This window comes from Aulonocara sp. 'chitande type north' Nkhata Bay, linkage group LG5 (genome assembly GCF_057382095.1).
Source record: "Aulonocara sp. 'chitande type north' Nkhata Bay isolate Kocher_YH1m ecotype deep benthic linkage group LG5, A_spYH_male_GT1.1, whole genome shotgun sequence".
In the NCBI taxonomy this organism is placed as follows: domain Eukaryota; kingdom Metazoa; phylum Chordata; class Actinopteri; order Cichliformes; family Cichlidae; genus Aulonocara; species Aulonocara sp. 'chitande type north' Nkhata Bay.
Window position 1 is genome coordinate 42,599,430 of NC_141348.1, and position 25,983 is coordinate 42,625,412.

Sequence of the window (25,983 nt, forward strand, 5' to 3'; positions counted from 1 at the left end):
ATCTTCTGTCTTCATCAAGACCACGACAAACCCGCTGCCTATGCTGCAGCGCAGTCGCAGGGTAACATATATGATGCCGATTTCCAGCTTTAGTCTGCGGGTGCCTTCATCTTTCAAGTGTACAAGTAAGCTTCACTTTTTGCAGCGGCGGTGCCGTCTCTTTGAAAGGTAGCTGCTGTGGACGCTCGAGGCTCCCCCATTTTAGTTTTACAAGCTCGAAATGCTGCTTACAGTATTCTCCTATTCTTCTGCAAATGTGGAAGTAATGAGGTATTTTGTGTCACAAAATCTTTATATCTCCAGTGACTGGGGAACATTTTTATGTAAATTGCAAGTGTGTAAAAAAACTGTTTAATTTACAAAGTGTGGCTGGAGTTGCAGCAGTCTACTGAGGGAAGGCTTCACACTGTGGGGATTTCATTCATATTCAGCTACATGTTTTAATGGGGAAAGAGCAGAGAAGAAGAAGAGCAGAGTCTATCTGAGGAATGGAAGTGTTCGTGCCAGTTTGTGTTTGGCTGTTTTGTTCTTAAGCATCCTGGTGTACATGTATATATGCATGTGGGTTTGTATCCTGTTTATGCACTTCTTCCCTTGTCCGCCAGCCTGCATGCTGATGAAGAAAATCTATGTTAGGTATTAGCGTAGAAGCCAAGATGTCAGCTCCTGTGTGTGTGCAGGTCTGTGCCTTATGTGCACTCGGAAAATGAGGCTTCCGGCAGTCGGGAAAGAAAGCAGCCCTCTGCTATCATGCATAATAACCCTGCTGTCTCTTAGCTAGCACTTTAGCTGCTTGTTCTTTCAACAGAGATGGATTCTGCTACAGCTGTCAAAAGACCTTTTAGGTCAAATATCACATAGAAAAACACGGCGGACCAGATTCAAGTCTAAATATGTTTCTGACGGTGTTACAGAGAGAGAGGGAGAGAAACCTATAAAATCAGGAAGAAATGAGAATAACAGGGCTGTAGACGAATAGAGTAACTGTTGGCAGCCATGCATGTGACAGGAGCAGGTCAGAGGTGCTGGTCCGGCCTCCCGGGACTCGCTCAATTACCTGTCTGCCCAGGGCCATAAACACTAAATGTGCTCTTCACAGTCGCACCGCCTCACAGCTCTGCTCCGCCGCTGCTCATTTAAAAGCCACAGCACTCAGTAGCTGCTGTCACCGCGCTGTTTAAGGTGATTCATCGCTTTAACCTTTGGATAACATTTACACAAGTATTGCACATTCTGTATTTGAACATGAGTTACAGTAGACCTGCTCAGGTTTTCCTTATTTCCTGTCATATATACTGTAACTGTGTTACTGTACTGAATGCAGTAATCAGATTACAGCTACAATTATGTCATTACAGAGGTTCTTCAGTTACCTCCATGCCGGGCGGATAGAAAGAAAAATAATTATTTCTTTCTGTGTCTTGACGGTAAAGTCAGCTGATTTCAGTTTGTGTTGCTCTAAAGTGTCTTTGTGCTGTTTTCAAGCTTTGCTTTGTGTGTTTATATGTGAAACCTGATGTAATAAATCCTTTGTAATAAAGGAGAAAATGTGACAGCGACTGACTGAACCCGCTCAGATGTGGACCTCTGCCAGCGTCAGCAGCATTTCATCACCTGTGCTGAGGTCAGCGCTCGCTCTCTGTTCGCTGTCTCACCTTCACACAACGCTCATGATGCTAAACCGAAAACTCCTCTGTTTGTGCCCCACTTTGATGTGACAGTAAACCAGCGGGATGGAAACACCAGACATGCATCAAGAAGGATGAAGCACACGTGCACACACGGACTCACACGAGGCCTTCGAGCTCGGTATCATCAGAGGAGAACCTGAGGTGTTCTGAAGGCACTGACCTGTTAACAGCCATTCACTGTCACAGCTAACTAGGCAGAGACAGCAACAAGGTTTTCTGTGTGTGTGTGTGTGTGTGTGTGTGTGTGTGTGTGTGTGTGTGTGTGTGTGTGTGTCCCAGTGTCAAAGTGTTGTCCTTAATTTAGCTGATGGCGCTGAAGCACCGGTCCACTTAAAAAGGTCATCTTGTTACAGAGACAGAAAGAAAAAGAGACAGACGAGACGAGAAGTGTTAAAAATAAGAGAATGCAAAGACAGACGATCAGTGAGGGAGACGAGAGGATAATAAGGAAACGGAGGCACAGAGACGAGCAACAGGGGGAACGCAAGGACGGCGAGCGAGGCTGCAGGAAAAATGTCATCCTCTCAAAAATAACAGCACGCCTCCGGCCCAAATACTGTACGTCACCTCACGTTAACCCGTGCTCTGAGTGCCTTCCAGAGGCCAATAGGACACGAGGAATCTGAAACATCAGGTATAAGAAATTGAAAGCAAAGGGAAACAGCGGACGGCTGCGCAGACATCAGACATGATCACCTTCCTTCACAGATATTTACTGCTCAGCCACACAGGAGCCAATTCTGTGCTTCGCACTGATGTCCAGGAGACAAATCCGAGCAAATACAAATAATGGTTGATTATCCTAAACAGCACAAGCACCACGGTGCTCTATTGTCCATATTTGTGTGTGCAATTGTGTGTAAATGTGCATGTTTATGCAAACAATGTTGGCTTATATCCCCATTTATACAAGCGTGTACAACGAGGCTTATTTACGAGGCAGCTCAAGACGTTCTGCGTGAAAAATAACTTGGATGTGACACATTTAATTTCATGGTTTGTTACTTATATATGATTTAGCCTTGCTCAAGTGCTTCCATCTCACTGACGATTTAAAAAGAGCTCATGTGAGCGTTCGTGTCATAAAGTTTAGCTGGTTCACAGCAGTGTGATTTAGCCCTTCTTTTTTTAACTTGGCAAGAAAAACTGTAACTTTCTGCTAACACAAATTTACTCCACTAAAGAAAAGCACGTTTAAAGCTTCTTACAAATGAGAAAAAGGTGCACAAAACATTTATAGTTCCATGTTTCTTCGTGTGCTTCTGAACTGAAACGAGGTCTGCACGAGGTCGGAAACAGCAGAGACTGCAGACATCAAGCTTAAATAAAGTCAGAGAGACGGGAACCAGAAGTCAGTCGTGTCTCTAAAGTTTAATATGGGTTTTTCTTTTTACTGCTGCTGTAAATTATTCAGCATCTCGCCATCTACAACACTCGATCCTCGTTTCCTAATGGACAGCCTGACTTCTCAGACTTTCATTGTAAAACAGTTTGGACCTCCTTCGTGCTCTCTGCTCAGAACACTGACGGATGCTCTTGTTAAGCCGTGTATGTGTTTAAAGTGAGCGACTGAAACGCTGTGTGGACTAGAGGAGCTAGAAAGTAATATCCTCTCTACATCTAAACGATTTGAAGGTAGGCCTCTTTCTCTCCCTCGAGCTTGGCTTCCAGTGAGACCACTTCTTTTGAGTGAACAGCAGAGGGATCAGCTGAAGGTCCAGATGTATGTCTCAGGTCCTGTTTTTAGGCCTGACATGCCACCACTTGTCCAGTTTCCTCAGATTGTTTTAAGCAGCCACTGCACAGCATGCAGAGATGTGCCCAGTTAACTAACAGCTCTTTGGGAATCACCTGGTTAGTGCAAAAACATTATTTTATGTCAAACTGTGTAATCTTTAGTATTTTTAACAGATTCAAACAAAGAAATTAGAACAAATGATGTTTTTGTGACCGGCTGATGGTAACAACGTGCCTAAAGATACAATTTAAAACTGCCTGTTATGTGTAGACACATCATCGGTTCGGTGATGAGGCTGAACAAACTCAAACAAGCATCCCTCTGAAAATGATCAGGTACAAAGAAATGAGTGAAAAACAGCCAACGTCCAAAGAAAAACTTTGCAAGACCTTCAGAAAAGCTGCAGAAGAGTTGCAAGACAGTTGGGATCATGGAAGCTCGAAACCTTTTGTCCGGATGCTGTCCAGGACAAAACAAGAAAACAACAAAGACTGAAAGATGTTTCTGACCTTATTCTCTTGGTTGTGCCAGAAACTTCTGCTCTGTTTCCATATTTCTGTGCAAACTTTAAAGAGCACACAAAGAAAAGTCTCATTCATTCTCCTCGGGGTGCAAACTTCTAACAACAAACAGCAGACTTGTAAAACTTTTAATCAAAGGTTGCTTCTCAAAGGATGAGCAACTTTACACCAAACTAAAACTAACACATCCATAGGCTGAAAAGAGTTGGAGCAAATGCACAGACTGGTACAAACTCCCGGACCGTACCCAGCAGTGACCTCTGCTGATGTTTGCTCTTAATAAAACAGTCTGGGCCTAACATTATCCCTCCAGACTAAATAATTGATGGTCTTTGTAACTGTGCTGCTGACCAGCGGTGAAAGCGCTCTGGGTCATAAATGTTTTAATTCTGCAGGTGTGGAAGCAGGCAGCTCCCTCTCCTCTTCCTCGCTTCCCACCCAAAAAAGATGCTGACGCATCATCTCTGCCTGAGATGAGATTACTTTGTGGCGTCCGCATTAAGGAAAATTGAGTGAAAATATCCTGAGACAACCTGAGGAACAGACGAACTGTTCAACACGTCTTTACTACAATCAGACTTTATAAATGGAATTTCAATTTGTGCCAAAGGAGCTGTCAGAGGTGAAGATCATTCAGGGTCAGCTCACCTCTGAAGGTGGAGACGCAGCAGTATGGAAACACACTATATTGGTGTCTACGCTCCAGCCAAGCTGTTAGAAAGTGATGAATCACCAGTTTCATTCACTAACGTCGCTGCCTTAACACTCTTAATGTTGGTCCTTCTTAAATCACACACAAGTAAAACCTGTAGGAGGAAAATGGAGGATAGCATGGAGAGCTGTTCTCGGCTTTTTTCTGTATGTTTTAATCAGATATTTGTATAAATAAAAGATAATTAATTAATTATCCTGATAATTAATTAACTTGTAATGTACTGACTATCACAGACTTTCTGTATTGTAGTTGTAATCTTAGTCATGGTCAGTCTGTTGTGTCATCATAACTCTGACTCTCACACAGTCTCTAACATTTTATGTGAGATTAGAATCGCACAGCTCGCGTCTCCATCGCTCCTGTGGCTTCACGTTCATTTGTGTCTCCAGGTGTTTCCACTTCCCTCCTTCCCCTCCTGTGTATTTGAGTCCTCTGTGTCCGTCTGTTCCTGGTCGGGTCGTCTGTTGTGGTCGTACAGGGTCTTGTCTTCATAGTCAGAGTTTTATCCAGTTTAGGTTTCAGTTTAGTTTCGCCCTTGTTTCACTTCACCTTGTTCTTCAGTTTTTTGTATCGGCCACAATAAAGGTTCACTTATTGTTAAACCTTCGTTGGTTTCTCCTGTCTCTGCGTTTGGGTCTGTTCCATAAATACATCTGTGTTTCCCGCCGTGACATAAACAAGTAAAGCTCGTCCTTCCCGACATTTCAAACTTGTAACTTTACGACACCACGGAGAACAAACTTTACTGACTGTTAAATTGTTACAGTTTAATTTTGACCGTTGTTTTCAGGGTTGATCCTGAGGTGGCAGACATGTCGGGCCTCTTCCTCGTCACCTGATGATGACGCAGCAGCCCGGCTCAGCTGAAGTTTATCTGAAGCTAAACTTCAGCCTTCACAGCTGTTTGACATTTACAGTTTCAGGTGTTTTTACCAGCAAACTGTTTTTATGAGGTTTCTTTTTTCAGTTTTTTATTTTTTCAGACTTTCTGTAGGTCTGTCTGATTATGATGTCGTCATCAATTTGTACGTAACTGTAATGTGATTAAAATGCGCTTCATCGGTTAGACCAAAGGTCCCAAAATATCTACCAAAGAAAACTGCAGACCCTGTTTGTGTCCAAGCACAGAGACATATAAGAACAACATGATAATATAAGGCGATGCAGTTTGGGTTATTAAGGTTATATTTATATATATTCTTTCTTACAAACATGCCAAGCTTTAGCTCTCCGTGTCAAAAAGCTCTTGATACTAAATTAAAATATTTCCAAAATATATTAACTTCACTCAGTGTAACTAAAAGGAAGGCTGAAATATTCCACATTAATCAGGTTACATTTACTCTCAGTGTTGATGGGTTTAAGAAGCCACAGAGCCTGAAATGAGCTCAGATATCTGAGAGTCTGCACACAACACCCACTGAAAGAGCTTCTACAAGTCAGAGCTACATGTGAGAGACACTCGTGAAGACACTCGTAGTTCAGCGGTTGAAGCACTCAGTGTGAAAGGAATGAGTGCAGCATGAAGCGAAAGAAAGTCCTTACTGCTCCGTGCAAACTGAGCAGTGGGTGGTGAACATATATTAATAAAACACTTTAAAAGTCGACATATTGAGTTTGAAGCACCTGTGAACTTGCACCGCAGTCAGCCGAGCGCGCCGCTACGAAGCGCTGCAAAAGTTCATGTCGGAGCTGAAAACATTAGCACTCTGTAGCATTCTTAATGTACCGGTTTCAACTTTTTAGCTCATTTAGCACACTCATCTCAACACGGCCTCTTAGCATCAGTGGGTGAGACGATGCTCCTGGATCATCAGTTGCACAGGAAATGTTTTTACACGGTTAAAATACTTTTTAAGATCCTTCTTTTTGTTTCATCTCAGCCGGTCCTTTGCTCTCTTGGACATTTTTCTCTTCCTCGTTCTTTTCGTGCCATCATACAGGACACACTCTCTGTCTTTTGTTTCCAGCTCACTGCTCTGCTGCTGTACACCAATTACAGTCTCTTTTGTTTCATTCTTATCACACCTGCCGATGAGCTTCGGATAATCCGCGTTTCATTGTCTTCCAATCATTTCTGCAACAATCTGAAAGCTAGAAAAGACTCTGCAGCTGTGATTCACTCTCCTGCCTCCTCTATTGTCCTGAGCGAGTTTATCTTCTAAACTTAACCCTAACACACCCATATATTCAGTCCTATTATGAGCCCCTGTGTTGCATCAGGCCCCTTTTCAAGATCCCAAGAGGAAAAGAGAAAAAAAGGAGGATGGTGCAATTCCCACACTGAGCTCCGTGCAGCATCATAAAGCACGCTGGTCTATAATTTCACACAGCAGCTCTGATAGGCTCGGATGATAAAATAACAGTGATTACATCACAATTGCAGAACTGTACATCTACCGCCATTGTTGTTACTTGATTCTTGAACAATGAATGTCTTTCTAAATATTCTGAGGAGGAGAGATTTCCACTGCAGCGAGTCGGTGCGACGAGCTTCAGGAAGGTGAGAGCAGACAAAGGTTTCTCGCTCTCTCTCTCTTTATGTAAGACTGTTTAAACCGTGCAGGTCGTCCTGATTGGATTCAAATTCCGACTCGCGGTTGATATTTTAGGAAGACGGTCGCATCTAGTTTTACTTGGCGGTTATGTCACCTGACAGCAAAGTCCAAAAGAAGCACAAGGTCTGAGTGACAATAAACAAACACATCAGTTTTCCACCTTCCTGCTGCTTTTCATCACATTTCAGTTGGAGTCGCTGCGTTTTGACTGAAACGTCTCCAGGCAATGTTTCTCTCAGCCCACTCTGACTCAGACGAGCTCTTCAAGGATTGTTTCTATTCACTGGGCAAATTACATTAACTGGCCCAGTGTGATCAATCAACTACAAACCAAAGCTGATTAGAAAACATCACATCTGTAACGAAAGAGGAACAGCTCGCCTCGCCCTCAGCCCGAGCGCTCATTTATTCACACTCTACATCTCTCCTGTGATATCGTCATTGGATAACACCAGGTTCGTCTTACGTTCGTCGACTGGATGATTACACGTTCACAGGTACCGGTGTAAACACAGGCTTCCACAGAGAGTGTGGAGTGTTGTTGGTGCTGCAGCTTCAGGGCCCGTTTTTGTTGCAGTGCAGCGAGCCGGCAAAGACAGCTCTGACCGTTTGATATTTTCCTGACCTTGAAATCCGCCTTAAGCATCTGCGTGGTATTTTGGTGCCCAGCACGAAGGGCAGGGTGCAGCGCTGGGAGGAGAAGTCCAAACAGGTGCAAGGTTGGTTCAAATGAAGAGGCACAAAGCTGTTGGTATTTTGGTGGAAAAATCCATCTGAGACTACGCGGGCGAGTCAACCTGCTAAACTAAAAAGTAAATAATGCATTTTAAGTGAATCCCTTCACAGCAGGCAGGATTTAAACTGCATCAGTATACAGCAGCTGCTTTATATTTTTCTCTCACTTCATTAGATCTTTGCAGCTAAATCTAAATATGACTATATGTTGTAAGGAGCAGTTTGCCACGTTGGCACAGTCATTTACTGCATTTAACCTTTATGAAATCACACACCGGCAGACGTCACTGTGTGGAGATATCATCTGAATTTCAGGAGCGGACCACTCCTCCTTCACGCCCCCGCCGGCCTCAAGCTATAAAAGCCCCCCTGTTCTCATTTTCATGCCCCACCCTTCCCGATCATTTCCCCTCTCTTCTCCTCTTTTCCTTTCCTTCATTCATTTCTCGTTAGTACATGAGGATCTGCCGGCCTGGGAGCTTCCCCCAAACCGCAGCACCATTTCACACTTCCTCGTCCCTCATCGCCCATCGTTACCGTGGATGTGATCCCAGCTAGTGAAACGATGGGCTTTTACGGCGGATAATCCTGTGTGTCATTGCCTCCTTTGCAAATTTCATTTTAGGAAAAGTGGAATTTTATGTTTGTTCTCATAAGGGCGAATGCTGCCATGTCACATTTTACGGTATGAAGTGAGATACAGAGGAATTAAAGCAGAAACAGCTCGCACTGGTGCAGTCATAAAAACAGCTCCATCAACATTTATGACTTAATTTTGTACCAATCGTACAAGCCGAATAAAGCTGGCACCCTCTGCCTCTGGGATCAGCTCCGAGGCGCATAAATTCCCAAAGCAGCGTTTTCCTGCTGGCTGAGCTGTTGTCGGTGCTGCATCTCTGAGCCTGTCCCAACTGTTTTGGAGTCCACATCATGCTGTGGTGCTGTTTTTAAAAAATGCATTTAATAGCTTTTTTTCCTGGATTTTTGGCTTCAACTTCTATTTAATAAAAAAATGAAGACTGTTCACTTCCTTGTTCCTGCGTCTCCCGCTGAACCATGCTAACTGATGTAGTTGAGGACGATGTGCTGGGCCAGCCTGTGTGTTCAGTCTTCAGTGCGCTGCACTCTTGAACTTAACACGTGACAATGAAGCTTCAACAAAGCCGAACCCTTAAACTTTCAGGACTCGCTGTGTGCAACGACTTCGCTCTCTCAGAGAGAAACAATCATGACGAGTGACTGAGTCCAAAACATCTGCCATCATCTTTGCTCAGAGTTATCAGAGATACAAAGGACAGAAAATGATCATGCATGTGGCAGGAACGAGAGAGCAAGATGTGCAACGTGTTTTACTGATATTTAATGTTTAATCTTCTTCCCTCGATTTAAAAGCATCACAATGAAACTTTTCCAATAGGGAAAGTTTGATGACCTTAAAAGCGGTTTAATTTAGGTCAATTTAATAATTTATTAAGCTGAAAGGAGTGACTGAATATGAATGTGAGCACCAGCCTGAGATTCTTTGGTTTTTAAACCAGGTCAAATGTCAACATCTGGACAAAGATGTGTCCTGAGTTCACAGACACAGTTTCTCGTTGTTTTTCTGACTTCACTTGAAAGATGACTCTGACTGTTTCTCTCTAACACAAGCAGAGACCAGCAGCAGCTCCAGACAGTGAAGGAGCATATATATTTGGACTGTGCCAGGTGTAATCTCCCCGCACTGAGAATCCTTCTATGTCTGCTGATTTCGGCTGCAGCGAGGAGCTCTGCATCTCCCTCTTCTCTCTGTTTTTTATCCTGCAGCTGCTCAGTAACTCTGGCCTAATGCTCTGAAGATTAAAGGTCAGCTAAATCCACAGAGGCCCACAGAGTTCCCACCTGCTGCATACAGTGTAAAACACTGTGGTGTAAAGATCACAGAAATATTAAAGACAGCGGTGTCACTGCATTTTTCCACACTGACAGAACTTCCCGTGATATTTTACATGTTTGGTATGACAAAAAGATCACGTGACATGTGAGACGTTACACACTGCATCAGGTTCACTCAGCAGTCCTGTAGTGTAATAAGTGCAGGCCTCTGTTTCCCATCATGCCTCTGATGGACTGAGCAGTCTGTTTAGATTTTCTGTTCCTTTTGCTTGATGTTTGAATCGTATCTGAACTGAAGTGTGGCTGAATTACATTTACAGAAGTTCTTGTTTTTAATATTATGGATCCTTTTTCACTTTCCGTGACTTTTACTGTGATGAACACTGATGATAATAACTACTGGCTGACTGAAAAATCTCCAAATTATGAATCATATTTAATCTTGCACATACTGAAGAGATAATCTGTGTAAAACCAAAGAAGTCAAAATGCTGTCAGCATTAAAAATGCATAAATGTATTTATTTTAAACTGTGTGCCTTGAAAGCAGAGTATAGAAGCATCGGAGATATCAAGCACAGCTCAGACTTCTTAAAGAATATTATAAATATATTTGTATATGATTTATTTAAAATGTTTGTCTGGCACACAGAGTGCTGTCACTCTTTGAAGTGGATGCTGACGAACCAAACAAGCTCCAAAGCTCACCAACATTTTGAAGATGAGAGTGTACAATGACCGCGACTGTCCTCATTGACACGTTTTGGATTGTTGCAGAGAGCAGCAGAGGGCAGAACATGAGAGCAGAGAGTCAAACTGAGCTGTTTTTAAATTCATGACCAGACTGATGCACAGCGAGCGCAGGCCCAGAAGCCTCTCCCACTGTCAGTGTGTGTTTGGGTTCTTTTTTCCCTGAAACTCTATCTTGATTGGTTTAATCTCTGCTGTGAAGGGTGACCGGACACACACACACTCGCTGTGTTTTCATATCATCATATCGTTTCATATCAACATCTTATTGACAGAATGCTTTCTCCAGCCCCTGACCCTAAACCTAACCATAACCTAACTGTAACCCTGACACTAAAACCACATTTTGAGTCTCAAAAATGGCTTCAAACTCATGGGGACGGGTTTTGGTCCCCACAAGTACAGTAAACTTCCAATTATTGGTCCCTGAATACACCCTCACACACAGACACATATCAATGAGTCCTGAGTGTGAGGGACTCAGGTGTACAGTAATTCCTAAATGGTGAATTCAGTACTTTTGTAACCCTCCTTGAATTAAAGCTGAAAGTTGGGATTGAATTTGGACTGAAATCCCCTGCAGTGGTGTTCAGAGGCAAAGTGAGGAAGAAAAGTGTCATTGTCCAAAAACATATACACCAAACTGTAATAATTTAGCAACAGAAAGACTAAATTTCCAACAACATCTCTGTTAGATTAAAATACTGCAGATTTAAACATATTGCCAACCAGTGTTGGTCAAGTTACTTGAAAAAAGTAATCAGTAACTAATTACTAATTAATTCCCCCAAAAAGTAATCTCGTTACTTTACTGATTACTTATTTTCAAAAGTAATTAATTACTTAGTTACTTAGTTACTTTTTAAAAACACGATTTACAACCTGAAGAGGTGATAGAGCGATAGATCTTTCAGCCCAATTCTACTTTTTCTACATAATCATCATACAAAATGTAATCAAATGGAAAAGTCTCTTTTTAAAACTTGTTTTATTAGTTTGAATCTTTTAACTTTATGCATCAAGCAAAAATGTAATTATATGCAACATTCTCTGACTGGAAGAAATTAGTTTGACATTTAAACCTATTTTCTGCACATTCCAGCACATAAAATAAAATATTTTGTGTGTTTACACTCAGTCTTTCAAATAGATGCAAGTAAAACACAGCAGAAAATAAATAAAGTCAAAGACTCAGCGGTGCTGTTGCTCTATTTTCACCTGTAAAGCAGGACTGGGGTAGGCGGAGGTTTACCCTGGTGCAGGTGTGCCGCGGTCAGTGGAAGAATCCGCGAGTTTCTCTGTGAGTTTCCCATTACGTCGTAGCTACTCGGTGCTTGTTGGAAGTTTAGGGGTTTTTTTCGCTGTAAAAAGAAGTTTTCTTCCCACGCACAGCGGACACTAATGTTTTTGTCACTTTTTATGGAATCAAACTCAAAGTAAGGTCAGTACTTCCACGCTTTAAACGCTGCACGCTCACACTCTCTCCCGCACTCCATATATTATCCTTTGTTGATCTGCACACAGCTGTTGTCACGAACGGCGCACTCGCTTACGTCACTGTCGTGAGACATTCTCGCAAAAAAAATCATGGTTTTAGTAACGCAGTAACGCAGCGTTCCTGCGTGAAAGTAACGGTAATCTAAATACCGTTTTTGCAATAGTAATCCCTTACTTTACTTGTTACTTTTAAAAAGTAATCAGATTACAGTAATGCGTTACAAGTAACACGTTACTGCCCTTCTCTGTTGCCAACAAATAAAAGAAAATCAGACATTTTTTACAAAGAGCGATCCACAGCAGCTCTCAGATCAGAGCTTTGAGAAACGCTGCTTTCACTGAGTGCGAGCTGCCCTCTCTGTGGCCCCGACGGCTGCGGTAATCTGAACGCTGATGAACCTCAGCGTGTGAAGTTTTTACAGTGCAGCTGAATTAGAGCAGACTCTGAGCAGGAAGGCATTTCCTCCGGGAGACACAGCGATTCGTTTCAACCAGCAAGCCCATTGTGGAGAAACCAGGTGATTAGAGTGGAACTAACAGGATTGGGCTGATGCCTCTCTGCTGGGAGAGAGAGAGCGAAAACACACGAGACGGTGCACACACACAGAAACCATCACACAGCACAACAAGGCACGCAAAGGTGGGAATGCACGCGAGTGGGCTCAATCACACGTTGGCTCTTTGAGCTCGTGTCACACAGATTTGCACTAAACTCACACATAATGAATTTCCACACACTTTCCATACACTGTTAACACAACCAAAGCTTTTACTACTGGTAGCGTTTAACTACAATCAAAGCAGACAAACTATCAACCAAATTCCAGTGTAAGTCACTATTGTGTCACCCAAAAATGTGTAAACCCATCTGTAGTGTCTGGCAGTGGGATGGTGGGAGTGGATGCTTTGGGTTGAAGGGCGGGGCTTGTTCAGGTGCATCGGACAGTTTTTTAGTCAGACTAATCGGCACCTCAGATGGCAACGACTGCAACGTTGTAACTGCTTCTGTTTCTCAGTAGACGCGTACAGAAATATTCAAATACTTCGTAGTTGATGGGTTTTATTGTTTTGATACAATCACTGTGTCTGACATCGCTCAGACTCACAGCAGTGACCATCAGGCTTCAGTTCATCTAATGTTGCCATCGTAGCAACTTCCTCACATTTAATAACTTTTTATTTGTTTCCAGCACCCAGAACAATCTCTGGACACTACTGCATCACAGTGGGAGGCCTTGCTCTTCACTGCTTCTGTCTGAGCTGCTGCACTCAGACAGAAGCAGTGTGTGAGAGAGAAAAGTAAGAAAAAGCGAATTACTCTTAAATCGCAGCACAGCCATCATCTTTAACTTATGTGTGTGGAGTTGTCCACACTGAGGTTATATAAAATCCAACTTTCTTGCTTAGACTGCCCACAGGCTGTCTCTGGATGTTTTCTCTCACTTCTAGTGTTTGCTCAAATGTGCCATCACTTCTTCTTCTCCAGCTACCTACTCTTCTACCACAAGGATGACATAACCAGAGGCCAGAGGTTCAGGTTTAACTAAGCATGACACCCATTTCTACTCTGACTGACTGAAGGAGTCTGTACACTACAAAAGCTGCAAACATGCTAAAGGCAGCGCCGCTGAATATTACGTTTCACTCAGTTTAATTGCAAGTAATAAACAAATATGTGCGTAAGGCTGTGAGTGGTCTGCTGCAGCATTTTGGATGTCTGATAACTGAAAAACATGCATACATGCAAACGTATGCATCTGCAGTATGTCTGCTGTTTAACATTAGCAGTGCATTCACACGTCAGTTAACAGAAACATCTGCTAGTTTGGTTCTGTTGTGGGAAAGCAGCAGCATGGGCTCCGTGCAGGATGGAGCAGCCATCAGCTACGACTACGCCCAGCAAGAAAGGAAGGAGCTGTGGTGGAGGTGGGCTGCAAAGCACCTAATCTGTTAGCCGTTCAGCTAACCTACCATGTCTGCAGATTAGCTATGGATGACGGGTCAAATCAAATACTTTTACAGGAGCTTCCGATTCATCAGAGTTTGAGTAAAAACATGAACAAATATTTAAAAGAACAGGGTTCTGGATCCTGACACGTCTGTTTTATTCCATTTTGCTCTTCCTGGCTTCAGTGGCAGCCAAACTAAGAGTCGGTGTAAAGATGCAGGTTGGAGACGAGCTGTCTTTGATAAGCAGCGCTCTACTGCAGGCCTCCCTAGATCACTGACATTTGCATGAGGAAGCCTGAGCTTCAACTTTTTCTTTCTTATTATGCCTGCTGTGCTGAATCCTATTGCCCTTGCTGCAACCCACAGATTTGAATGGTGGTGCATCGCCCACAGCCAAACTGGTCCTCGGCAAGTCAAGGCAAAGCTTCCCTGGAGATGCGACCTCTCAACAAGACCTGATTTTTACTGGCACTCTGGCTTATTTCACAGATTCAACCATAACATTTAATGTGCACCTGAGGTGCTTTTTAAAGAACAGCTTTTTAAAACTTACCCTACGTATGACTTATTTAAGGGGAACCACAAACCGATAGGATCCTCGGAGCACTGCGACACAGTCACTGTGAAGAAAACCTGAGATTTTAAAACCTCACTCTGTGGTTTAACAGCCAGATCTGCAGCAGAGAGAAGAACGGTCCTTCTGCTTCATTTATCAGCTGCTGGGGATCATCATGGGACTGACATCACAGAAATACAGCGCAGTGCCCGGTCGTATATCAAGCACCACACAACAGCCCACTCTAGACTGGTCTGCCGTAAGGAAGGATTATATAGATATAACATAACTGTTAACTTATGACACGCTCTCATGGAAATCTCACTTATCTCTGCTTATCAATAGTAAGAATGAGTGAAATGACTCATTAGCATCAATGCTCCTAAAATGTTCATTCTGATGAGTTCAGTGAAGTTTCTCTGTAAAATACTTTGAAGATATTTTCCCAATATCTAAAACATCACATTTACCACTATTTAGCAAGCTTCATGTCACCAGTGAGTCACACAAGAAAAAGAAATGGATGTTATTGAAATGAAGCAAAACTCAGGAGCTACAGACTGCAGTCAGCTCGAGCTGCACTGCTGCTCTCTCTCTCTCTCTCTCTCCCCCCCCCCAATTGAGTGCTGCTGCTGCCGTTTCATTCCCTCCACCATCCCAACATCCACCTGTACAGGATAATTTACTCATCACTCCCGACTTTCTATACGACGTGTTTGTAGGATGTGATAGGCTGAGAGCTTATAGATGCCAAAGCAAACGTACTCTGCTACAGTAATAAGTCATTTCAAACATGAGTTGTCTGACTGAATTGCAGTTATGAAAACAGCGAGCCTCGGTGACTCATATTTGTTGGAAAATGCAGCTCATCGCATTTCAACCTTGGCTGAGAACAATTGCATCCTGGTGTATATGAAAGCTGTGATGCTGGTAGAGAGTGTACTTTATTTCAGTTTCCCATCCTCTCACACAAACAGCAGCTCGATTAACTCCGGCGCACCTGAAGAGATAAAAAGAGGAATGCAGGAAAAAATCTGTGTGCAGTTTATCCAGTTATTAAATCACAGAGATCAACTTTTCTTCTGCAAGAGAAACTCGAGTACAGAAGAGGAAACTGTGACAGAGATGGGAAAGTCAAATAAAGTGAAATGAATATGTTTTAAAAAAATCAGACTATTTTTTAATATTTAAATGAATCTAAACTGATTTTAAGTTCATTAGTATTGGTTCAAGTAGCAGAAGTCAAACTCCCCATGATGAGATATTCAGTGAAAATCACCTTTACATTTTAGAAGTGACAAATCGCTGCTCAGTGCATTACTGCATTACAACACAGCCAGAGGTATTACAAGAAATAAGGTCGTATCAATAAATTACTGAACGACACAGAGAGCAGACACTAAATGTGGGATTTGTTTTTCACAGTTCCCTCCTGAGACATTCAAATCCACCTGAAATCCAAACTGAAGGTCGGCTTGTTTTATTTCTGGCACCGCCTCATCATTAAGACAAAATAAAGAACAAAGCAATAGCTGATCTCTTTCATGCCACCTATCTGCAGCACAGAGCAGGCAGCAGATAAACAGTAAAGCCTCTTATGGACCGAGAATGAAACAGGAGGGGAAATGGACAGACCAGGACCAAACACACAACCGGCTAAAAAAGCTACAAGCCTGTTAGCATGTGAGCCAGACATGGTGATTTTAAAAAGGGAGAGCGATGGAAACAAAGCTCTTGGTGTGAATCACAGGCTCAGGGAAGCAGCTCCAGTAAAATCTGTTAGATTAAACAGTCAACACTCTGCTTAATTCATTCCACAAAATATAATAAAAAGCTGACATATGAGTTTTACCTTTGTAAAAAAAACAAAAAAAACTGTCTCCCAATTTCTTTTTGTGTGACTGGGACAAACCGGAGTGTGGAGCAGATCATTTTGGGACAGCATCGATCTCCCAGAACTCCACCACTGTGTGCTGTGTGAATAAATTAAAGGTTTAGGAGATTTGCAAATCTTTGCATTCTGTTTTTATTTTTAAATAGATATCCTCAAAAAGATACATATGAAACATAATCTCTACGGACTCACGTTCATTTTGCAGAGAAATTACCTCACAAAGCTCTCAGGTAACAGCATGAACGCAGCATTATATTGAAAGCTGCTCGTTCAACATGAGCCAGCAACAAGCACTGACTGAATGTTACAGAAACTGATGACGTTTTTCTGGAAGATAAAATAAATCTGTGGCTCTACCAGAACAAAATCATGTTTTGTTCTGGTAGAAAACAATTCTTGCTCTTCAAAGTGTCACGTTGCAGTAAAAAGCCAGCCATGAAAAACAGCAAAGACACACACACACACACACACACACACACACACACACACACACGCGCTTCACTGGACTGCCTTTAGCTTTGATGACATTGAGCATTTGGCATAAATGTAATAATGTAACAAGCTCATAGAAGGTCATAACATTCGTTTCTGTCCAGAACTTTGTTAAATTTTACAGATGTGACAGTTTGACCGCGATGAAAAGTCTTCACTAACACATCCACAGATTCTCAGGGGTTCAGCAGAAAATGCTGTAACTGAGTACATTTAGGTGGTCGGTTGATATCCTGAACCTGGACTTGACCAACTGAAGCAACCTCACATCATAACACTCACACAGGCTTGTACAACGGGCACTAACTGGGCATGATGGGTGCATCACTTCATCTGCTTCTCTTCTTGGCTGATGCAGCTACAGGGTCAGTCTGGACTCAGACCTCCTGACCTTTATCCATCGCTCCAGAGCCAAATCTTTATTCTCACTTGGAAACTGACATCTTTTTCCCAATGATCTATGCGGGTAAATGTTTTTCTTAATCTCAGCCAGATCCTTAGTTGTTTGTGACTTCTTCTCTCTGACAAACAAACCTGTTAGGAGGAGAGCTTTTCAGGTGTGGTTTATCTGTCTGTGGTTGCCTTGAGTCTTAACACAGCCTTTAGCTGGAGCAGCAGCAGCAGCTCTGGTGTTCCTCTGAGTTTCGAACATGGCTGCAGGTCAGTTGTGTTACAGAAGTGCTCGAGAGGCGAGTAAACAGACTTAAAGTAGAACAGCATGCTTTGAGTTGTATATACCAGTGAATGGCACAAATAAAGCTTAAGCTGTAAGGCTTCTTGTGTGGGCAGCAGGGTCAATTAGGTGAGTTTGCTCTGTCAGATATTTGTGAGATGAATGGGTGAAAACACTGAATCACTTTCTCTGCAGACATGCGGTGAAATTCCCCGTACAGCATGCTGTCATGGTCTTCATACATGTTCTGATAAAACGCTGTCTCTGTGGAGTCTGGCTGCAACGAACACATTCCTGTAATGTGATGCTGGATCAGAAAGAAACACTTTGTATTGATAGGACAAAATATTGACACACAATCTTTGTCCTAGTTTCAAAGAATGCCTGCCAGCAGTTTAGATTTTTGTTTTCAAAAAATTTGAAGAAACCTAAAAGTTACCACAAAGAAACTTAAACTAAGTAGTACTACGGGTGTTTTCCCACCTGCAGTGTTTAGTCCGTTTAAATTGAACTCTGGTCCATTTTCCCCCTCGGTGTGGTTGATGTGTGCAGATATGAACACAGTAATCGAGGGAGACCCAAAGGACTGCACCGGGACCCTTTGGAGGAGGCGCTTCATTTATGGTGTGAATGTGATCCAACCCCAGTCTGAACCAACTACCAGGTGTTACAAGTTTCAGCTAAAAAAAATGTCCCGTAGCCATGTTGGCTTTATATTCTCAGTGCAGGAAGGTACTACAGATGAGCAAAGGTCTGTCCAACCAGCAGCTAGCTGTTATATTAGCGACCTTTAGCAGGATAATTTAAAGTAGAGCCAGATAGCACTCTGTCAGAGCAAAGGTTAGAGATTAAACATCTGAGTACAGCAGCCAAGGATGAGACACAATCCTTCAATCAAATGTGTTTCAAAAGAAAAACATGTCTAATAGTAAGTGCTGCTCAAAGTCAGTCTTTGTGAAACAGATGTTTGTTGTTAGATTAGGTTTGTATGGAAAGCCTGACAGAAGCAGAGATTGATGACATGGCGATCAGCAAACAAAAGTTCTTGGTAGAATAAGAACATGCCTCAGATTTCTGGAGAGGCGGAGTTAGCACTGTCGGAAATTTCAAAGTAAGAGACGGTTCAGTCTACTAGCAGATCTACTACAGATGGCTTTGTGCTTCTGGCTCATAGTTTAATGTTTAAGAAAAGAAATGAGTAGCCAAGTGTATTTAATCAGATATTTAAAAACTTATGCAGCCCACCCAAGTGTAGGCTATTATAACAGTTGCTGTTGCAATGCAGTGTAGCACCACATGGTGGCGTCTCTTGACTCGTGACTGGCAGGTCACGCCCTTTTTGTTCTTCTTCACTGTGTAGCGTCTCTGTAATGGATTCTTCCCTATGTATGCAGACTGTGTGCTCTCAAGTAACGTGTAGTAGAGCTGGCACTTTTATTTTTTTGATATTTAAAATAAATGAGTACTTGTGGAAAGTTAGAAGTCGCTCATTCGCTATCCAGCTGCACACCACTGCGGCTGGCTTCATCTCCACGTTACACTATATGAGTTCTGGTGAGAGTGAGACGTGAGTTCAATACATTACCAGCAGCTGTGCCAACCATAAAAGCATCTCACGACTTTTACCTCTTTGTTTCCCATAATTTCACCTCTCTACTCTCATCAATTATGCATTTTGTTACATTAGCTTCATCAGTATATATCTTCAGAGTGTCTAACACGATCTACCAGAGTGAAGTTTAAATTCTGAAAAGTAAATGTTGAAAAGGAGAAATGAACAGAAAAAATGTATCTGGTATTTCTTTGCATAAGTTTGCGTCACATGCAGTTACAGACAGCAGCTAAATAAACAGCAATTTTCTCAGCATTGATCAAATAAATAGAAATGAATAAATCAGGAGCAAAAGTTGGTCTGAGAGAAAAGCTTTGAACAACCAAAGCTGTCAGCCTGGCTCACCTTGACATTTGGCTTCCTCGTCGAGAACCCTCGGTACCATCCTGAAAGAAAACACAAACAGCAGTGACTAAGACTGATGAACAAACACGGAGATCGTGAAGAGTGAAAAGTGGCCATGACTCAGCAGCCGGAGGAAACGTGCAGTGACTTTGACTTCAGCATTTTCCAACACAGAGATCTTTGTTCAAGAAATTCTGTCTTACAGGAGCTGTTTTAATGGAAATATACAGCTAACTAAAAAATGAAGGTAATGGTAAAACTTGAAATTCCACCATTAACAGTTTATGGTTCTCAGCACTACAGCATAACACACATGGTTTGATACGAACTTATTACATAGTAGTAATATGTAGTTATTGCCCATAACGTGGGTCTATTCGCCCATACACATCCAAACGTTTCACACAAAAACAATAAAAGAGATTGGCCTCCAGTTAATGCACATTTTAAGAAAAGCAAGAATCAAACTTGTAGTTTGATTCTGCAGGTTTAGTATGGATGGAAAATGATCGTGCAAATCTCAAGTCCTCATTCAGTCAAAAGTCAGGTTTGTTATTCAGCTGCCATCTTGGCAGTACCTGTGGGCCATCATCACATAGAGAGCCATAACATTAACTTTACTGTTACTGGGGCATTAACTGCATGGCCAGCATAACCAGTTACAAAATAACTGAGAAATACGTGAAAAACTTTACCACAAAAAAATCCCCCAACCCTCCCGTACCCGATGTTATTCTGTCCGATGGCTTCATTCATGGTTCAGTACAGAGTGTAAGTATGATCATCAAGAGGAAAGGCCATGCAGCACATAGAGAATACAGGTCTACCTGCAGCACATTTAAACCTCTGTACTACAAACGTAACAACATGATTGGCTTTTTGGGGGAAAAAATCTTTCCACAGATTTCTGTTCAGAACATTTTGATTTAGTGACAGGTTGCTTTAAAAAGAACAGTAGCCACGGACACAAATGTGCAGACTGAAGGTCTTCAGCTGATGTGTCCACACGTCAGCTGATGTGTCCACACGTCAGCTGATGCTTCTGAAGGTTCCTGACAGTCAGTCAGAGACTCTGACAGACAGACTGCTGTGAAGGACAGATGTGGTTCACTGCGCTCAGCTGTGTGTGTGTGTGGATGTGTATGCTGAGTCTTTGAAAGGACTTTTATGAGAACTTGAAAGTTCTGACAATAAAGTCGAATATCTGCTGAATCTATTATACACACAAAACCTGTTCACACTGAACGAGTTTTACCCCTGAAGGCCTCGAGTCATTCGTGCTAACTGTTGATGTCGTCCATGAACTTAAGCCGGTGTGAATGTGCTCGGATCATAACTTCTAAAATAAAAATTCCACTGCAAAGTGATGCACCCTATGATAACATCAGAACCATACAGTATCTCTGTCATTTCAGCCTTTTTGTCTGCAAAATGCAAATGCTGGCCGGGCGATTTGGTGCAAAAGGCTTTCGCTGCTGTACTGGATGGAAATCTAATGTGGAGAATCGAGATCTCATGTACAGAATAGAATAGAATAGAATAATCCTTTAATTGTCCCACAAGGGGAGATTTGGTACAGGATGAGATCTCATGTTATATCAGCCCGTTCTCACTCCCGAGGTGTAACAGGGTGACGTTTTGTCACGTCCCGCGGCGTTCCTGAGGAGCACGGAAGGAGACCTTCCGCGTTGTTATGGTACGCACCGAGTTATGAATGAAATCCAGTGGAATGACGCTCCCGCGGTAATAGACGTTCCAGCCCTGTATTGTAGCCCTAAACCTAACCTTATTCCTGACCTTAACCAGGACTTTAATGACGTTAAATAGCGTGTTTCGAAGCGATTTGAAGGAAAAGAGTGAACATGTGTAGATTGAGTCCGGACGGTTCTCATATTTCCTCATTTTTCCGAGGTCGTCATTTAGGAACGTGGTGGGTAGCCGGAAACGTAATGTGTTGATGATTTGTGACCTAGTGTAAAATGTTACGCTTTGGGACTGAGAACGTGTGCAGGACAGCATTTAATTGTAGGCTCCGCATTATTTAAAAACAACTTTTGTAAAAGGTCTTGATGCACGCTCAATAATCCAGGTAAGTAAATCCACAAAAGTTGATTCTGTTCATCTGGACGCAGCGTTTTCAGTGGGAGAAACGTTCATGATCAAGTAGCTGACCTCCCAGCCATTTACCTTCAGCGGTGCTAGTTTGAGTCATAATGCAAAGTCACCTGGATGAGTGACGAAGCGTTTCTCAAACTGAAAATGTTTTGAGGACGTTTTTAAAAACCTTTTTTCAAGTACTTCAATCATGAAATTTTAACACGAGTGTCCTGGGACTGTCTCACTTTTGAAGCCAGCATTATGTGACCATGTTTTTTCTGCACGGGAGGCTGGTGCTCGCTCAGGTGTTTGAAGTAGAGAGTTCGGTCTATATCTGTCCGTGATCTGGTTCAGAGACCGGTTCAACACTTCTTCTCTTACCACTGTATGACCTACAGGACAGTACATGCCCGCGTGCGTGACAGTGATGGACCCCTTTCTTCTTCAGGGCTCAGAGCACACCGCCGTTCTTTCCACATGGACGGACATTCATCAGATGCTTCTGCGGAGCAGAAAGCTGCCATGAAAGTTGACTCGACTTGGAGTAAAATCTTGACAGCTTAAAATTGCTGGTATCCAGGGACTAAATATGTGCAGGAGAAGCACCCAGACATCCTCTTAGTCAGTGGGGACATCATTTGTCTCCAGCCAAGTGGAAATAAAAATGATTGTGCCTCTGGCCGTTGGAAATGTGAGGGTTGGGTGGCGACTGTCTGTCAGTGACAGAGTGAACCAAAAGAAGCATTTATTTACATCAAAATGATGCAAATCATTACTTTGACCTTCTTAGACTACCAAATGCACACAGCTAGGAAGGCAATTCCTTGTACATTTATCAGAGCAGACGTCACCTGAATCGCCAGCATGTCTCCGAGACAAACACTTTCAACAACAGTTCAGAAAATAAAGGAGAAATTTCCTGTAAGACTACGAAATAACAGAACTCATCATGAAACCCTCGCAGTGAAACATCAGCACGCATTTACTAACTACACGGAAATGTTCCAGTGCTGTCCAGCACATCAGACCCTTTAACTTTCATCACATCTCCTTGTAAAATCATGAGATCCATTTCTCTGCAGCTTCCCATCATCTGATCTGAATATGGAGGAGGGCTTAATTGGCTGAGTAATTAATAACCAATCAAGATTCATTTATCACCCTCATTATGACGGCTGTGTTTACTCCCCAACCTCTCATCTATATGGTAATCAGTCATGGGCTGGGCCAGCAGCGCCTCGGCCCATTCGTAAGACCTGACGTAGTGTGTGTGTGTGTGTGTGTGTGTGTGTGTGTGTGTGTGACAGACAGAGAGTAAATTTACCACATCTGTAGGGGATAAGAAAGAGGTTTGAGTGACAAGGGGAAACATTTGGATGAATTATAGCGGTGGAAACAGCGTCTACAGAGCCGGTGTTTATCTGTGGCACATGGGTGCACACGCAGGTGCATATACAGTAATTTGAAATTACAGCATACTCTGAAGAAGAGCAATCGTCTCGCCTCCTGCATCTAAACAGCTCACAAAGTGGTCATTAGAATAATCATTTTGCACCGTTACCAAAATAATTACCAATAAAATTCCCTGCAAAACACTTTTGTCGAGTTAATGCATGTTCAGTCTGCGCTCATTATCAAAACTGCATTACGCGGTGGATGCAGGTTTCCGTCAAGCTACAAAATCAGTCAAATATGAGTGTTGAGTGCTGCTGTAACCCTGTAGAGCACACCTCAAGGTAGTTAATGAAAAAGAAGTTGCTTGTTGATGCAGTAATAGCACCCATGAGGCTGTTTTTCTTTGTAATTTTGACAGGGATCCAATAGAAGTGCGAGCTGCAGCTGAGCCACCAATCCACTCCATGGGAACACAGCCTCCTCAGTTTATACAACACTGGCGCTATCCCACCCAGGAAAAACTCACTGAAAAGAAGCAGAGAAGTGGCTGAAACGTGATGTCTGTTCTGTTAGCCACTAGATCTGGAGACCTGAAGCTGTTCTGTGATTACGCAGTTCTTTGCACCAATCAGGCTTTTTGAGTTGGAGATCAGAGTCCACAGAGAAATTCAGGTTTCCACAAACCTTCTGTAAATCCATAGGAGAATGATCTTCCATTGCAATGGATGGTGTCGATTGGTAGGCCCACAAAACCAGGAAGTTGATTTCAGTTCTCTGATAAAAAGAAGTCCTAATCCCTGATCCATAGATAATGCACAGTTCTGGAGCCGATTCACTCGCATGTGCTGTGCCAGTGTGCCTGCACATGTGATGTGACAATAAAAGTGATTTGATTTGATTTGATTTGAGATGAGATAAGGTGACTCGCCCAGTACGTACTACCTCTAAATCTTACAGGTGTCTTTCCTGCTAACCCTGATAAAAAGTAACCTTAATAGCCTTGCAGATCAAATCTTATCAGCTCCACCTGTAGTTCTGCTACTAATCGTGGCACTTGTTGATTCTGGGATGGTTTTAGCCTCGACAGCAGGCTCCAAGGAAAGACCACGGTGAACGTCCACGATTTAGACTTTAGTTGCAGTAAATTTTATGAAAGCAATTTGGTACGAGCAAAATCAAGTAGTAAAAAGAGTAAAACTTGAAATTCTGAATCAAATCAAACGACTCGGAGCTTGTTTCATTATTTGTGTGGTTGTGTCTGTGGTCACCCATCACCCTGCCCATCTTAATATTTTTGTTATATATGGTTACAGTTACAGTACTCATATTTTTAAAGGTCTTTAAAAAAGTCACTTTTCACCTTTTCTATGAACATTTATGTCTAAAGTCACTCGTTGCTGTGACGGTTGTTCATCTCTACTCCAACTCCACTGTCTTTTCTGTAGCCGGGGACAGTAGTTGCTGTCTGGATCCTTATGTAGGATCATTTATTTTGGACTTTTAAAGGATCCACAGCATCCCTGTCATGAGTCCGCATTTCGAAAAAGCTCTGAAAACAGCATCCAAACGTTAGAGGTGATTCGAGCTTCTGCAGCAGCACGGCTGCTCTTCTGTGCTTCTAACATTCAATTTTTGATTCAGTTTTATTTACACAGCGCCAAATCACAACAACCATCACCTCAAGGTGCTTTATGCTGTAAGGTAGACCCTAGAATAATACATACAGAGAAAACCCAACAATCATATGAGCCCCTATGAGCAGCACTTTGGTGACAGTGGGAAGGAAGAACTCCCTTTTAACAGGAAGAACCGTGTCTTTGTAAGGCTGTTTTAATACTTTGTGTTTGACTTATTGGCAACAAAAAACTTTGTCTACATTTACACACCCTTCCATTTTTCCATTTAAATGCTCAACCATCTGATAGGTGCTGCATAACCAGTGGAAATCAGGTCATTTTTAAAGTAGCCTACAAAAAACGTGTTTTGTTTTTTTAAATATACATCTATTAATGCTTGCCTGGCTCACTGATGCAGACTGTCACCACCTCAGTGTATTTACAATGACACCAGTGGTCACTCTGGAGGGGGCTTTCTAAGGCTGTGGTGTTGGCCTTTAGAGAAGTGAAAGAAGCCCCCCCTCAGTGTGTTCTGGATTTTCTCCAAAGTGTTCAGAAAACAAGATGGTTTTCTGGAAAATTCTTCATTTCCCTTGTGTTGAGCCCTGTCTTTGTCTTAGGCTGCTCCAGCTCTTTAAACCAGGTCGCTTAGGGTCGCCCCACAGCCTGCCCGCCTGTCCCCTGTTACATCCTGATGCCACGTCTATCTGTGTCTCGCTGTGTGTCTCTGCGAGTTTATGCTTTCACCATCTTTACATCCTCTTTTATTTTGAAGGTTCGTTTCAAATGTGGCAAACTGCTGCCTTTTTTCCTTTCCTTGCCCTACTTACCTTGGTTGAGTTCGCTCTCACCGGTGTTTGGGTTTAGTTTGGGTTTTTCTTCCTCGATCTTCCTCGCGCTGTCTGTTGTTGTTTACTCTGTCTTTTCGTATTTGGGTTCCTTTGATGGTTTTCCTGCCACCTCAGTGGAGTGTTGAGACTAAACCTGAGTGTTCAGCCTGAAGGGATTTACTGCAGCCTCACAGCAGTGACATTGAGAGAGAGAATAAAACTGCCATATTTTGATGTATGAATCACAATGTGGATATTTTCTCATGGCGAATGACTTTTTGTTCATTGACTGTGTTTCCTAACGTTTAGTCTGCCTCTAACTGCTCTGATAGGCGAGGTCAGATACAACCAATGGCATAATAACCAATCAAAGCTGAGCTTCCCTCCAGCTAATCAAATCTGGTAAAACCCTGCTTTGCTAGATTTGGACTTTTTAACCACCAC

The 25,983-nt window shown here is 42.5% G+C and overlaps 1 protein-coding gene across 9 annotated transcripts in view; it reads right to left on the bottom strand.

The window, feature by feature from the left end:
• LOC147331413 (dedicator of cytokinesis protein 3-like) overlaps window positions 1-25,983 on the bottom strand; it is a 251,942-nt gene that overhangs the window by 136,075 nt on the left and 89,884 nt on the right. For all 9 annotated transcript variants that reach the window (XM_086293683.1, XM_086293682.1, XM_086293678.1 and 6 more), the window contains exon 3: window positions 19,602-19,642. In XM_086293683.1, the coding sequence (XP_086149809.1) occupies window positions 19,602-19,642 (41 nt within the window). The remainder of the gene's footprint in view (window positions 1-19,601; window positions 19,643-25,983) is intronic.